This window comes from Scardinius erythrophthalmus (genome assembly GCF_964197995.2).
Source record: "Scardinius erythrophthalmus genome assembly, chromosome: 16".
Lineage (NCBI taxonomy): Eukaryota > Metazoa > Chordata > Actinopteri > Cypriniformes > Leuciscidae > Scardinius > Scardinius erythrophthalmus.
In genome coordinates, this window is record NC_138236.1 from 35497128 (window position 1) to 35511342 (window position 14215).

At 37.9% G+C, this 14215-nt stretch overlaps 1 protein-coding gene across 1 annotated transcript in view; it reads left to right on the forward strand.

Annotated features, from left to right (window-relative positions):
- bckdhb (branched chain keto acid dehydrogenase E1 subunit beta) overlaps positions 1–14215 on the forward strand; it is a 74715-nt gene that overhangs the window by 15693 nt on the left and 44807 nt on the right. Inside the window, exons 5-8 of the mRNA XM_081389378.1 lie at positions 335–490; positions 4348–4456; positions 12039–12136; positions 13723–13833. Coding sequence (XP_081245504.1) covers positions 335–490; positions 4348–4456; positions 12039–12136; positions 13723–13833 — 474 coding nt within the window. The remainder of the gene's footprint in view (positions 1–334; positions 491–4347; positions 4457–12038; positions 12137–13722; positions 13834–14215) is intronic.

Consider the following 14215-nt stretch of genomic DNA (forward strand, 5'->3'; position numbering starts at 1 on the left):
TATTGCTGGAAGCTCTTCCAAATGCTTTATTCTCTTTATTATCATACCATTATGCCACCATTAGAGTCTGTAAAACCCTCATTTACATTGTTCCTTCCAGTCAATTGTTGTCGAGCATTGTAAGAGAATTTCCTGGCTCCACGCTTTGTTTATTTTAAAAAGCTTTGGCGACGACGGCAGGAAAAATCGCCTTTTAAACTAAAGCATTTTATGAGCGGAGCTTTGGATGTGACCACGTTAGTGTTGCGGAGCCCGTCTTGTCTTGCACACAGATGTGAGTTGTAAATGTTAATCCCTTTTTCTGTGTCTATTTTTTTTTTTTATGCTGTTGAAGATCGTGAATGAAGCGGCCAAGTACCGGTACCGTTCTGGGAACATGTTTGACTGTGGGAAGCTGACCATCAGATCTCCGTGGGGCTGTGTGGGTCACGGCTCACTCTATCACTCCCAGAGTCCAGAGGCCTTCTTCGCACACTGCCCTGGAATCAAGGTGAATCGCACTAAGAAATCATAGTTTTATAACAGAAAATTAAGCCTGTTTTTAGGGCCATTGAGATGTTTTGCATTATTTGACTCTTGATGCTTTTTTCATGACAGTTAAGCACATTTTTCTCTAAATTTGTCTTTTATATGCTTTATATAATATTTATTTGTGCACTTTTAAATCAATCTAAACCAAACCACTGAAAATCTAATCAATTATTGGCATGACTAGGGTTGCGTACCGGTCACATTTTTTCGGTAATTTAGGCATGTTTACCTCAATAACTGTAAAGAAACTGAGTAATTTGTAGAAGTGTTATTGACATTATGCCAGAGCTGCCTGTCTGCCATTGTCTGTGATGCTTGAATATTAATAAAAACAAAAACCAAAGCACTGAAAATCTTGTATTCAGTCAGTTAATGGGTTGTGTTAGGGCCATGACGCGCCAAGCCAACAGTTTCTGTGGTGTGATCCACACGTCAGCATGTTGAATCGGCGTCAGGGCCATTGGTGAGAGAGATCACGCTGATATCAAGACGGTACAGAAGGAAGGCTGTTCAGGTTTTATGTGATCTTACCTAAGCATTCCAATACATTAATATTTTTATAACATGAGCCGGCTGGAACTATGAAAGTGATCAGCGTGATTGATATTCAAATTAAGCAAGTGCTGCTTTGTTTATGGTTTATATATCTGGAGTCCTAATTTCAGTTTCCCTTTTTGAACGACAAATATAGACAATTGATGCCTGCAGACATAGACAGTTATTTCCTTAAACGCAGGAGCTAATTGGAAATGAGCTATTTTAAAGACACTTTAATAGATTGTGTTTTATTAGACAGGTGAGCAACTGTTTTGATACTTTTATCGACAGAAAACTAATCATTGTTTTATAGCTCTACACAGTTAGTCTTATGGTTTGAATCTCTTGTTTTATTGGTTTTATTCTAATATCAATCTAGCTCACTGCGATGTGCAACAAGTGTCTCATAGCAGAGTAACATTAACATAACTTTCAACACACTTAAATGTATTTTTAGTATGATTGTTTTGACCATGAAAACAGCGCTGTTACCCCACAATCTTAATTAGTCAGATAAAGTGATCTGAATGAGTAGTAATTCAGCACTCGTGGCTGTTTCATTAGAATGAAATGAAATTATGTGAATTTAAGTGATCAAATGTAACTGTAACAAAGGTCATGTTCAGGGAAGGAGGCGGCTGTTTAACGTAACTTTAATCATAAAATAAAAATAAACACCAAGATGAAATGAGCGGCAACGGTCGCGTGTGGCATATACAGTGTGTGCAGAATTATTAGGCACGTTGATTTTCTGATCATATTTTATTTCCAGGAACATTTTGCCAATTCCAAACCATATTAAACTTAATAACTACTATTAATTTTCTATTTAATCATGTATAAGTGATATATAATTGTTCATGAAGGCTGGAAATGAAAAATGTCTTATTTTCAGGTGTGCAGAATTATTAGGCAAGTTTTCTTTTACAGATAAAATAAGCCAAAAATGAGATTTAACAAAGACTGAAAAGTCAAAAATTATTAAATCCCCATGAGAAGAATGCAAAACTAATGCAATACTAGAGATTACAGTTAAGGCATGACCATTGGACAGTGAAATGCTCATTGGGTCAGCAGGGTCAGACAAAAACAGGTGGAGAATTTTGTGAGTTTTGTGAGTTTATTTTTAGTCCATCTCCTACCCTGAAGTCCGTTTTGCAGAGATGGACTAAAAATAAACTCACAAAACGTATTAAAACGTATTCTGGAAGATGAATTCTTCAAACAGTGGTAGAAGAGGATGTGGTGCTGGTCCTTCAAGAGTCACTCTCAATCTGTCTGTCTATAAAGCCTATAAAAAAACAGTCTTCATGTATTTTACTACTCTTCAGCTTGTGACTCTTATTAAGAGGGGGTTATTTTTTAGGATTCTTTGCCTAACCCAAGTCTCTGAGACCCTGACACCTTGCTCTTCTGGAGACTCCAGGTAGGTTGCAGTTCTGGAAAATGGTGGTGCTGGAGACTAAAGGGTTCCTGATGGTTTCACACTTTATTCTTCACCTTAATTCTTCATTCTTTTGCAGTTAACATGTGTTTTTTCTTCTCCACCTGTTTTTGTCTGACCCTGATGACCCGATGAGCATTTCACTGTCCAATGGTCATGCTTTAACTGCAATCTCTAGTATTGCATTCTTCTCATGGGGATTTAATATTTTTTGACTTTTCAGTCTTTGTTAAATCTCTTTTTTGGCTTATTTCATCTATAATAGAAAACTTGCCTAATAATTCTGCACACCTGAAAATAAGTCATTTTTCATTTCCAGCCTTCATGAACAATTATATATCACTTATACATGATTAAATAGAAAATTAATAGTAGTTATTAAGTTTAATATGGTTTGGAATTGGCAAAATGTTCCTGGAAATAAAATATGATCAGAAAATCAACGTGCCTAATAATTCTGCACACACTGTATGCATAATAAAAACGCCAATGTAAAATGTCCCCGACTCTCGGCCCCACCCTGCTTCATAACACGGCTTAATATGTTTATTAATAAACATTGAACCATGAACATGATTTCTGCCTTGAGTCCCGTCGGATGTTTCCATCGGCTGTGGAGGTGAAGACGACAACTCGCACGATCCCACGCTCATTCACAGTGTCATCAAACTACGCCTTCGTTTTGAATAAGGACTTATTTAGTAAGATTATACCTGAAAGGGTTTTGGATTTATCATGTTAATTTAAAAAATCTTGTATAATATGACTTGCTGTTTTTGTTTTTTTGTTATTTAATTTTTGCCATGAGAATAGCCTTGAATGCTGACATGGCACTAAATAAAACAATCTGAATCTGAATCTGTTTTGAATAAGCGACCTCTAGTGGCGAAACTTACTAACCGTGCCTTTATCTAACTATTACTGTTGAAATAAAATAAATATTAGATAAAAAAAAATTAAAATTGGAAATGTTGCCTTGACAATTAACTGAAAAATGTGCAAGCTAATGTAAAGATAAAATAAAGCTAAATAGAAATGTAAAAACAAACAAACTAGTGAAATCATTAAAATGACTAAAACTTACAAAAAATTTTAATTGAAAATGAAAATGTAAAAAAAATAAAAGCTTATTCAAAATATTAAAAATAGTCTATAATAATACTAAAATAACACCGTTCTGTATGGGCTTTAAGCTGAAGCACGAGGCCGTGTGATTTGACCCGACCAGTACAACGTTTCAAACCTAGTGCATCAACACAGAGATTGTCATAGACTATGAAGGACTTTGTTCTTGTGGAGGATCCATGTATCGGTGTGATAAATATAATAATAAACTCACCGGTCTGTGATGGATTATACAGGAACGCTCTTTACTCATCTCACCCGCAATGCAACACAGATTTTTCACGCTACATCAAAACCCTCAGGAAATAGCAGTATGAATCACGATCATAGCAGATCGATGCGTGACTCACTATGAAGTGACCTGCACCGGCATCATCTGGATCAGTCACATGACCACAGACTTGACATTTAATGAGCCGACACACAGAGTGTCAGAGCTGATTTAACCTCACCGCTGCTCCTCACTCTTCACAGTTTGATTCTCATCGCAACACAAATCTTTATTGGTATGCACCCAATCTTATAGAGTCTTCATCTGTAATGGTCTACTCAGTTTAGTCATCTTTAAAATGAACCCAGTTTTGAGACGCGGCAATGCCTTTTGATCAAGTGTGTGTCCTTTATAAATGTACCAATTTTTGTTTTTGTTTCACTTTTTTTTTCTCTCTCTCTTTAATAAAACAAATATTATCATTTTTTTTCTCTGTTAGATTGTTGTGCCGAGAGGTCCGGTCCAGGCCAAGGGTCTTCTTCTGTCCTGCATTGAAGATAATAACCCATGCATCTTCTTTGAGCCTAAGATCCTGTACAGAGCAGCAGGTGAGAGGAGCTTGTTATTGTTTTCATACATCAAACTGTTGATCACCTTTTACATCTTTATGTCGCAATCTTTAACTAGAGCTGTGACACGATTAATCGCATCCAAAATAAAAGTTTGTGCTTACATAATATATGTGTGTGTACTGTGTATAATTATTTTGTATGTATAAATATACATACATGCATATATTTAAGAAATAGTTGCTTATATATATAGCCTATATATATATATATATATATATATATATATATATATATATATATATATATATATATATATATATATATATATATATATATATATATATATATATATATATATATATATATATATATATATATATATATATATATATATATATATATAGTAATATAAATAAATATAAATATTTTATATATATCAATTTTTTCTTAAATATATACATGCATGTGTACAAAATAATTATGCACAGTACACACACATATATTATGTAAACACAAACTTTTATTTTGGATGCGATTAATCATTTCACAGCCCGATTTTTAACCACTGAAAAGTATTAAAAAGAGCTTGTGACCAAACCTCATAACTCCATGAGATCCTCAAACTGCTGGTCAAACCTCATAACTCCAGCCGCCTCTATCGTGAATGAAGTGCCACACACTTTTTGGACCGTCCCTGCTTGTTTAAATAAAGAACTGGTTGATTGAATAAGTAAACCTGAATTGCTCTTGTGCTACAATCTTTTTGCTCATTCATCATGTGACTAATTACTCTGAAGACTTAGGATCAAGAAAGTGACATTATTAAAGGGATATTTCACCGCTGGAAAGATGAATGTGTATTTAAATTGGGTCATTTATGTAGTAGAAATGTGAAATTATTTTAGAAGTTGGTGCCTTCTAGACTGAGCAAAGCCAGAAAATGTGTTTTTGGCTCATGTGGATGAAAGACAACAACTCCCAGAATGCACTTGCTTCGCTGCCCTACGAGGACACTCCCAAGCCACGCCTACCGGTTACAGAGGGCAGTATCGGGAGAAATGATACAACTAGGCTACTAGTCGACTCGAAACTGAACAGGCGCCGTTTTATCGTGAGATCCCCCTATGGGCGGGTTGAAGACGTGCAGGACGAGCTCCTCCTACTGGCTGGAGTCTCTCGCCTCTGGACAGAAGAGCTTCTGATGAGCTGAATGACCATTTTTGCAACATCAGAGGTTTTTTCCAGACACACAATACAGAAATCTCTCGTCTCAGGGGGATATGAGGGAGGGAAGCATCAAATACTACCGGATTTCTACTGATACAAAGCTTAATGCTAATCGGTGAAGTATCCCTTTAAAACACTTATTGGCTGATGAAAGCACAGTCTCAGTTCTTCACTAGTCACAATCCTGATCTGTAATGTCAAGGAGAAGAACCTCCAGAACACATCTGTCATAATACAATGCAATATTCGCTGTTTTTTTTATATATTGCATATGAAAACATTTTGTTGAAAATACAGGGTTACTTTGGAATAGATAGTCTTTTCTCCCACATAATTATGTAGTTACAGCATCTGGGGTTCATCTAACCACAGCCAGAGCTTACCAACTACACTCTCAGCCACTGGTTAGGAGGAGAATATTTGGTGTAGTTTAAAGCACAAGTAAGTGTGGCTCTAAACGACACAGTCCTCATGTCCAAAGTAATGGTCAAATAATGAAATAAAGAGTGGAAAAGGACATTTTTCCTGCAGTTTTAAGGAAGTCGATGCATGTGTTTTTTTTTCCATGAGGATTATAGTGCATATTAATCTCCCGAAGCCTCGGTTTAGATCTGCTCTCTGTCTGTCTTCTGGTTCACTCTCAAACCTGTCTCTCAAGAATTTTGTTGAATGACTTTAATTTCCTGACTGAACATTTGAGCTTGTTTTAGGATCTTTGGCTCTTTATTATTATTTGGTTTTAATTTTAGAGCGGGGCTTTTCTTTTTTCATGCAGTTATTCTTACACGAAAGGAATAAATCATTCAGCCAGTCAGTTTATATAAATCTTGATTTGAAAAACATCATGTTTACCTGATGGTAATGTGGAATTTTCCAATTTCCAACTTGTCTTTTTTTTTAATCAGACATTATTGCCAACATTGAAATTAATGTCATATATTGTAACTCATGCAAGTTTAGTTGGCCTTAAATATGGTTTTGATTTATTACATGGTATTTAGAAGTTCACATCACCTTCTATGTAATATTCGATTGAAGTTTCTGAAGCACATGTTAGTGCTTTGTAAATCGTCCCTCTGCAGTACTAGGGTGTTGCTGTGTGGTTGCTAAGGTGTTCTTAAGGCTTTTAGCATGTGGTTGCTAAGGTGTTCTTAAGGCTGTGTGGTTGCTAAGGTGTACTTAAGGCTTTTAGCATGTGGCTGTGTGGTTGCTAAGGTGTTCTTAAGGCTTTTAGCATGTGGCTGTATGGTTGCTAAGGTGTTCTTAAGGCTGTGTGGTTGCTAGGGTGCTCTTAAGGCTTTTAGCATGTGGTTGCTAAGGTGTTCTTAAGGCTTTTAGCATGTGGCTGTGTGGTTGCTAAGGTGTTCTTAAGGCTTTTAGCATGTGGCTGTGTGGTTGCTAAGGTGTTCTTAAGGCTGTGTGGTTGCTAAGGTGTTCTTAAGGCATTTAATATGTGGCTGTGTGGTTGTTAAGGTGTTCTTAAGGCTTTTAGCATGTGGCTGTGTGGTTGCTAAGGTGTTCTTAAGGCTGTGTGGTTGCTAAGGTGTTCTTAAGGCTTTTAGCATTTGGCTGTGTGGTTGCTAAGGTGTTCTTAAGGCTTTTAGCATGTGGCTGTGTGGTTGCTAAGGTGTTCTTAAGGCTTTTAGCATGTGGCTGTGTGGTTGCTAAGGTGTTCTTAAGGCTGTGTGGTTGCTAAGGTGTTCTTAAGGCATTTAATATGTGGCTGTGTGGTTGCTAAGGTGCTCTTAAGGCTTTTAGCATGTAGCATGTTTAGAGAGTTTCACCATTGTCAGTACACACCTATTATAGTCAACACTGCTGTCTACACTGCAAGCATGCAGTTATCTACACGTCAGATATCTTAGGGAAAATTATATTCATTCTCCATCTCTGAATTAGGTTTTTATTAAAGAGCGGTTTTCCCATTAAATCCAGCAGTATTTTTAAATGATAGAGTGTGTGTCAGCTGGAAACACAAATCGGGCGTCCAACAACCTACCACTGGACCATTAGTGATGCACTTTTACTCGACTTCATCAATCACGGGAAACCTTGGGTAAAACCCCCTAACCACAAATCACTGCTCCGCCTGAGCCGCTCCAGCTGTCAGACCATCACTGCGATCAATAGCGATCAGCCCTTTTTTAAATATTTAAATCGAGTGTGATGCATAGCATTTATTTATTTATTTTTTTGGCTGCAAGAATCATGTTGATGTTGGAGTCAAGAAACGGGCTGTGAATAAACATTGGAGTCACTGTCGGTAGAAAGTGAATTCATTTGTTCTTCGCAGCTGAGCCTTGGACTGGGTAAGCGGCGCTGCTCGTGTTGCAGTCCTACATGCAGCTAATAGCAGCCGTAGCGACGTTACATTGTAATTATACATACTAGCAGGGTTTGACATTAACACCCACCAACTCAGGCGGGTTGAATTTTATATAATATACATTTTTAAATTATTTTAAAAAGGCTTCTGAAATAATACTAGTAGTAGTATAAAAGTACAATGTAGTTTTCATATATATATATATATATATATATATATATATATATATATATATATATATATATATATATATATATATATATATATATATATATATATATATATAATATATAATATATATATATATATATACACACACACTCATATCGATACTGAAATATCTGAAAATCTTCTGCAGGGTTCACAGTAGTCTCGCGTAGCCAGACCTTCAGACTGACGGCTGAAGGTCTGGAATTCATAGCAGCTTTCTTTGGTCAAGGCCCGCCCATAAGGCCGTTTGACCGACATGTCAAACAACCAATTACAGTTCGTTTCATTCAGCGTCACGTTTCGGGGCGTGGATATTTCCCCACAACAACAGACCGGCGTGCAACAAGTCAGTCAGCATAGAAAATCAAAGAAGGAGAAGAAAACAAGCAGTAAGTCATTGATCTGTTCGTGCCCGTATACTTTTGAGAATCCTACGTTTAGCTGATCTTGATAAATGCTCATTGTCACTCATGTAAACACAACAGTTTTTCTTCCGCAATCACACGTCTGCGCTTTGTTTCCCGGCTGACCGAAAATGAACGCGACACTCGCGCCCCCGGAAATCCGATCAAATTCAACCAATCAGATGACGACTTCGACATTCCTGAAGTGTTTCCAGTTAAGTGTACCATATGCATCAGACGTTTAGCCAACGTTCCGTGGGCGTGACGTCTGAGGCTGAGACTAGGTACACAATACCAGCTTCTCTCTCTCTCTCTCACTCACTCACTCACTCACTCACTCACTCACTCACTCACTCACTCACTCACTCACTCACTCACTCACTCACTCACTCACTCACTCACTCACTCACTCACTCTGTCTATATAAAACAGTATAATGGATCCGTAAGTCCGCTCTTAAAGTGACAGCAGCCTAATATACCGGCTGCTAAATTGAGATATATAAATATAAATATCTATATGGCAGGTTTTCCTCATGGTATCGATGTCAAAATTGTCAGCCTGGACAGTTATTGCGCATGCGCGGTCCTATGTCTCAGAACACTGGCTGTTTCTATAGCAACCGGAGCTTCTAACGGCAACTGCAGTGATGCGATGACTTTACTAATCCACGATTGGCTCTTTCATTTAGAAGGCGGGGCTTTTTTGCCATACTGGGTGTTGCACTTTCTCTTATTCATAAGTAATCGGAGGGCACCGTCTTCCTTTATATAAAGATCATGAACTGAACTGCTGTTGAAGCAATGCTAAGAATAATTCTAAGCTAGTAGGTTTTCAAAAAGAGTTGCATTGCCAAAAAAGTAAAGTACTTTTTAAAGTCTTCCACTTTTAATAATAAAGGAACTGGAATGCTTCTTCCAAAGTACATGCGCTCAGTCTTAGCTCTTCCTGTTTTTCCAAAGTTTTGCTTAAAGTACAAGCGGAAAATAGACACATACTGGTAAATCATGTGGAATTTTTCCACAAGCCTCTGTTTCTAATTCCGAGCAAAAGTACAGTCCTAACCAACCAAAGTCAACTTCAGCAATTTTCAACCAAATTACTTTAAACCTCATTGTCAAAAGCGGCAAGATTTCCCAGAAGGCGACACAGACAATGACTTCAATGAGCATATAAACGGGGATGAGGAAAATGGCTCTAATTAAACATAATTTAGCCATAAAGATAATTCAGCATGAATCAAAAACAAAACCTCATCATGAGATATGAGCGCTGTGGAAAGCTCTTTCTGCACTCTTGCTGTCAGGTGAGACGACTACCTTTCTTTAGCTAGTTATCGTGTTTCTTCCAGCCTTGCAAAACTCAACTTACACATCTATCCTTTGTTTCTATATGTGTGAATTCTTCTTTTTTCTCTCTATGTCTGGGACTACGGATGGAAATTAGCATTGTGCTCAATCCGGCGTATTTGCGTCAATTTCTGTTGTACGTTCATTAAGGCGAGACACGGCAGGCAAAAACATCAGGTTTTTTTTACTGGTCAGTTTTGAGATTTTTGGATATTTGTCTTCAATAACATGTCTTCTTTCAGACTTGTGGTGAAAAAAAGTCAGAAATACACATTTAGGTCTTTATTTTACTACACTTTGTCTGTTTGCATCTGTAGATTTCTCATAAATTCAACAAAAGTTGGCGTTCTTAATCATCCCGCCGCTCCGTGATCGCTGTCTTCCTGTCATCACACACACCGCTGGAAAGCTCTCTCTCTCTCCTGTGCAATGCTGTCGGATCCAAATATGGTCATTTCCTTTTAACAGCAACCAATCGTGAAAGTAAAAGGGCTGAATGCGCAATCTCATTGGCTGATGATAAATCTTTAAAGCCCGTTTTCTCAAAATGACTTTTCTCTCACACTCCCAAGTCCGAAATCTCCACTTCAGTAGCACCGATATACACCAAACTTTCCAGTCTTGTACCTAGTTATATTATGAAGACATTTACAGAGGGATTTGTAAATATATTATTCCTAGCCTGATTTATATAACATTTTATTCCAAAAAACATGGCGAAAATAATTTTTTAAGGCTATTGACAGTATATTCTGATTTACAGGATAACAAAAGTAGATATCCATAAATCCCTCTAATTTTTTTCCCATCTAATATGTGAACACAATGAACAAAATCATTTTTAACCTGGCTTTATCCAATACTCAGATTTCGTTTTTTTAAATATATGCAAATTAGCGCATATTTAATTTGATATTGCCTAATTTGCATATTTAAACATTAAATTACAGAAAACTTGTTATACATTTTTTTTCTCATCTTAATGTAGGTAATCAACTGGAAAAGTTTCATGGTGATATCTGCTAGTTAAAATTTTTACCCAATTCACCTGTAGTGTCTCGCCTTAATATGCACTGTCCCATCCAAATAAAAAAAAATATATATATATATATCCGGCACCAAAGAATAGGCAGAAAAGCTTATTCCTTGCTTTTTATGTACTGCAAGTATGAACAGATCCCATATTCACCCTCTCATCAACTCTTTTCCTCTGCCCATTGGCCCATTCATCTCAGCCCGTTCTGCCAGCGAGAAGACCACTGCAGTGTTTCCGTCTAGAGAAGCTGAAGACTGAGGGACGGGTGGTTATGATCTGAATAGACGGGTTTCACTGAACATCATACAACCATTTTTTCCCCCTTGTCCTTCAAGATATGTTCTCAGACTTTTATTCCACCAATATAATGGTTTTCTCCGCAGTTTATGGATTTAATCTCAACCCTATAAAGTCAATCGTATCACATTTAATACGCAAATATCTCTAAATGATCAAACTTTGCTGAAAAACCTGTCGCACACAATCTACTTCATGCCTTCTGTCGTCTGACTGATACAGTTTATACTTTTTTAGCAAATAAAAAGCGCTTTAGTATAATTGTAAAAACGTCCAGCTTCAGCTCATCTTTTTGCTTTGAAATCTTTACTAATTTAATAAAAAAAGGAAACATAAGAATAACTATTATAATGTTAGTAGTAATATTTCAAAATGAACACTTGGTTATCCATACATCAACAAGATCTTATTGATTTACATTACAAGCTATCAGAATTATAATTTTTTTTGGCCGTATAAATATCAGCATCTGTTCCACATTTCATGTTTTTGCTCAGTTTGGGTCTCTGAATAAAACTGATGTTTTTGCTCCTCTAGTATGATCTCAATATTCTCACTGTGTCCTACTATATGAGCCATTAAAGCCTGATGTATCAAATATGATACTAAACAAAAAATACATACATGCAATTTTGTTTTTTCTTCTTCCGATTTTTATTATCCTTTTTTTATTATATGTTTTGTCTTAAAGTTCAGTAAATAATTTCCATATGTCCGGCTTTACAGGGTGAATGTGTGGTGATGTGTAATCTGTGATTGTGTTCTGCAGTGGAGCAGGTTCCCACAGAAGCCTATCGCATCCCTCTCTCCCAGGCCGAGGTCCTGCAGGAGGGCAGCGATCTCACGCTGGTGGCCTGGGGAACACAGGTAGGCTTGTAAGAACTTATCAGATACATCAACTACACCATCAGATCATGATTTCAAAAGCTCTCTGGGTGTCCTGAAGCTCAGCTCAGACACTCCACAGGCTTATCCTGCTGAATGACTGATGTTCCTCATGACGAAGCGCAGAGAAATCAGGGCTTGTTTCTAATGGACGATACTGTTCTTTTTTCTGTTCATTCATCCCACCGAGACTATATGCATGAGCAGCACAAACTAGGACTGGGAGATGAATGAAATATTATTATTATTAATTATTAGCTGTCACGCCGTCTGAACACAAACATAACCTCACATTGCGGTTGGTCGGTGTGGTAGTAGTCCCGCCCCTCCTCCACTGTGATTGGACGGTTGGGTAAAAAGTGACAGTGATGAGCGATGTGTTTTACCCAGAGTTGAACATTCTTCAACTCTCGGCGACCTGTAATGCCTGGGTCAGATTACAATATTTTTTTGTCTGTTACGATAGTCACTGTGTCAGATTACGCGATTTTGACTCCTAAAATCTTGTCGTGTTGTGGACAAGAAGCATGTCAGACTACACGTTGCTTTCCGACCAGTCATTGTGTGCCGTCTCACATGCACACATTTACTAGCACATATACACACACGCTCTCACACACAAACACACTCACTCACTCACTCACTCACTCACTCACTCATTCACTCAATCGTACACACTCACTCACTCACTCAATCGTACACACTCTCACTCACTCACTCACTCACTCACTCAATCGTACACACTCTCACTCACTCACTCACTCACTCAATCGTACACACTCACTCACTCACTCACTCACTCACTCACTCACTCACTCACTCACTCACTCACTCACTCACTCGTACACACTCTCACTCGCTCACTCACTCACTCAGACTCACTCAATCTCACTCACTCACTCACTCAGACTCACTCACTCACTCACTCACTCAATCGTACTCACTCACTCACTCACTCAATCGTACAGACTCTCACTCACTCACTCACTCACTCACTCACACACACACACACACACACACACACACACACTCACTCACTCACTCACTCACTCACCACTCACTCAATCATACTCGCTCACTCACTCACTCAGACTCACTCACTCACTCACTCACTCAATCATACACACACTCACTCACTCACTCAATCATACTCACTCACTCACTCACTCACTCACTCACTCACTCACTCACTCACTCAATCATACACTCACTCACTCACTCACTCACTCAATCAATCGTACTCACTCACTCACTCACTCACTCACTCACTCACGCAACCCGTCATAGAGGACCGGAAAAAAAAATTGAACATGCTAGTCTTTCATCGTGGTGTCGTGAAGCAGACGCGACGTCGGCTGTCCCCCACTATGGCACACTATACGAGATGATACGATCGAATTTTGCGTCCCAACGCCCGTTGTCGTTTACGAATCCCCACGAGACCCTACGTCGTGCCAATTAAAACAATTGAAATTGAAAAAAAATACGCCAGCCGCGTGAAAAAATGCTTTGGTGGACACATGGCCTTAGCGTAAACTGCGCGTTAACCTTTGACCTTTGGGTTACAGGTACATGTGATGAGGGAAGTGGCTGCCATGGCACAGGAAAAGCTGGGTGTCTCCTGTGAGCTCATCGACCTTCAGACCATTTTGCCTTGGGACAAAGAGACCATTTGCAAGGTATGATGTGAACGCACACATTTGAAGAGTTATTTCCTCTTAATGGGATGGTTTACCCCAAATGAAAAATCGTCATGTATTTGCCATACAAGCTGTGTGACCCTCTTTCATGAAGCACAGAAGGAGATATTTTCTGGAAGCTGCTGTTTTCTAAACAATGAAAGTGAAAGGTTATTCAGGCTTTTGACCTTTAAAAAGGACAAAGAAGTACCTTAGAAGTATCATTCCTGTTTATACTTTTATATAGGGCAAGACATTCAGCTAATAATGAGTTGTTGCTTTTTTCACTGAAATTAATGTACTGTATTTTAGTTTGATAATGTTTTGTATTTAATATTTTGTATTTTTAGGGGATTTTATGCTACTAAATTATAGTTATGAT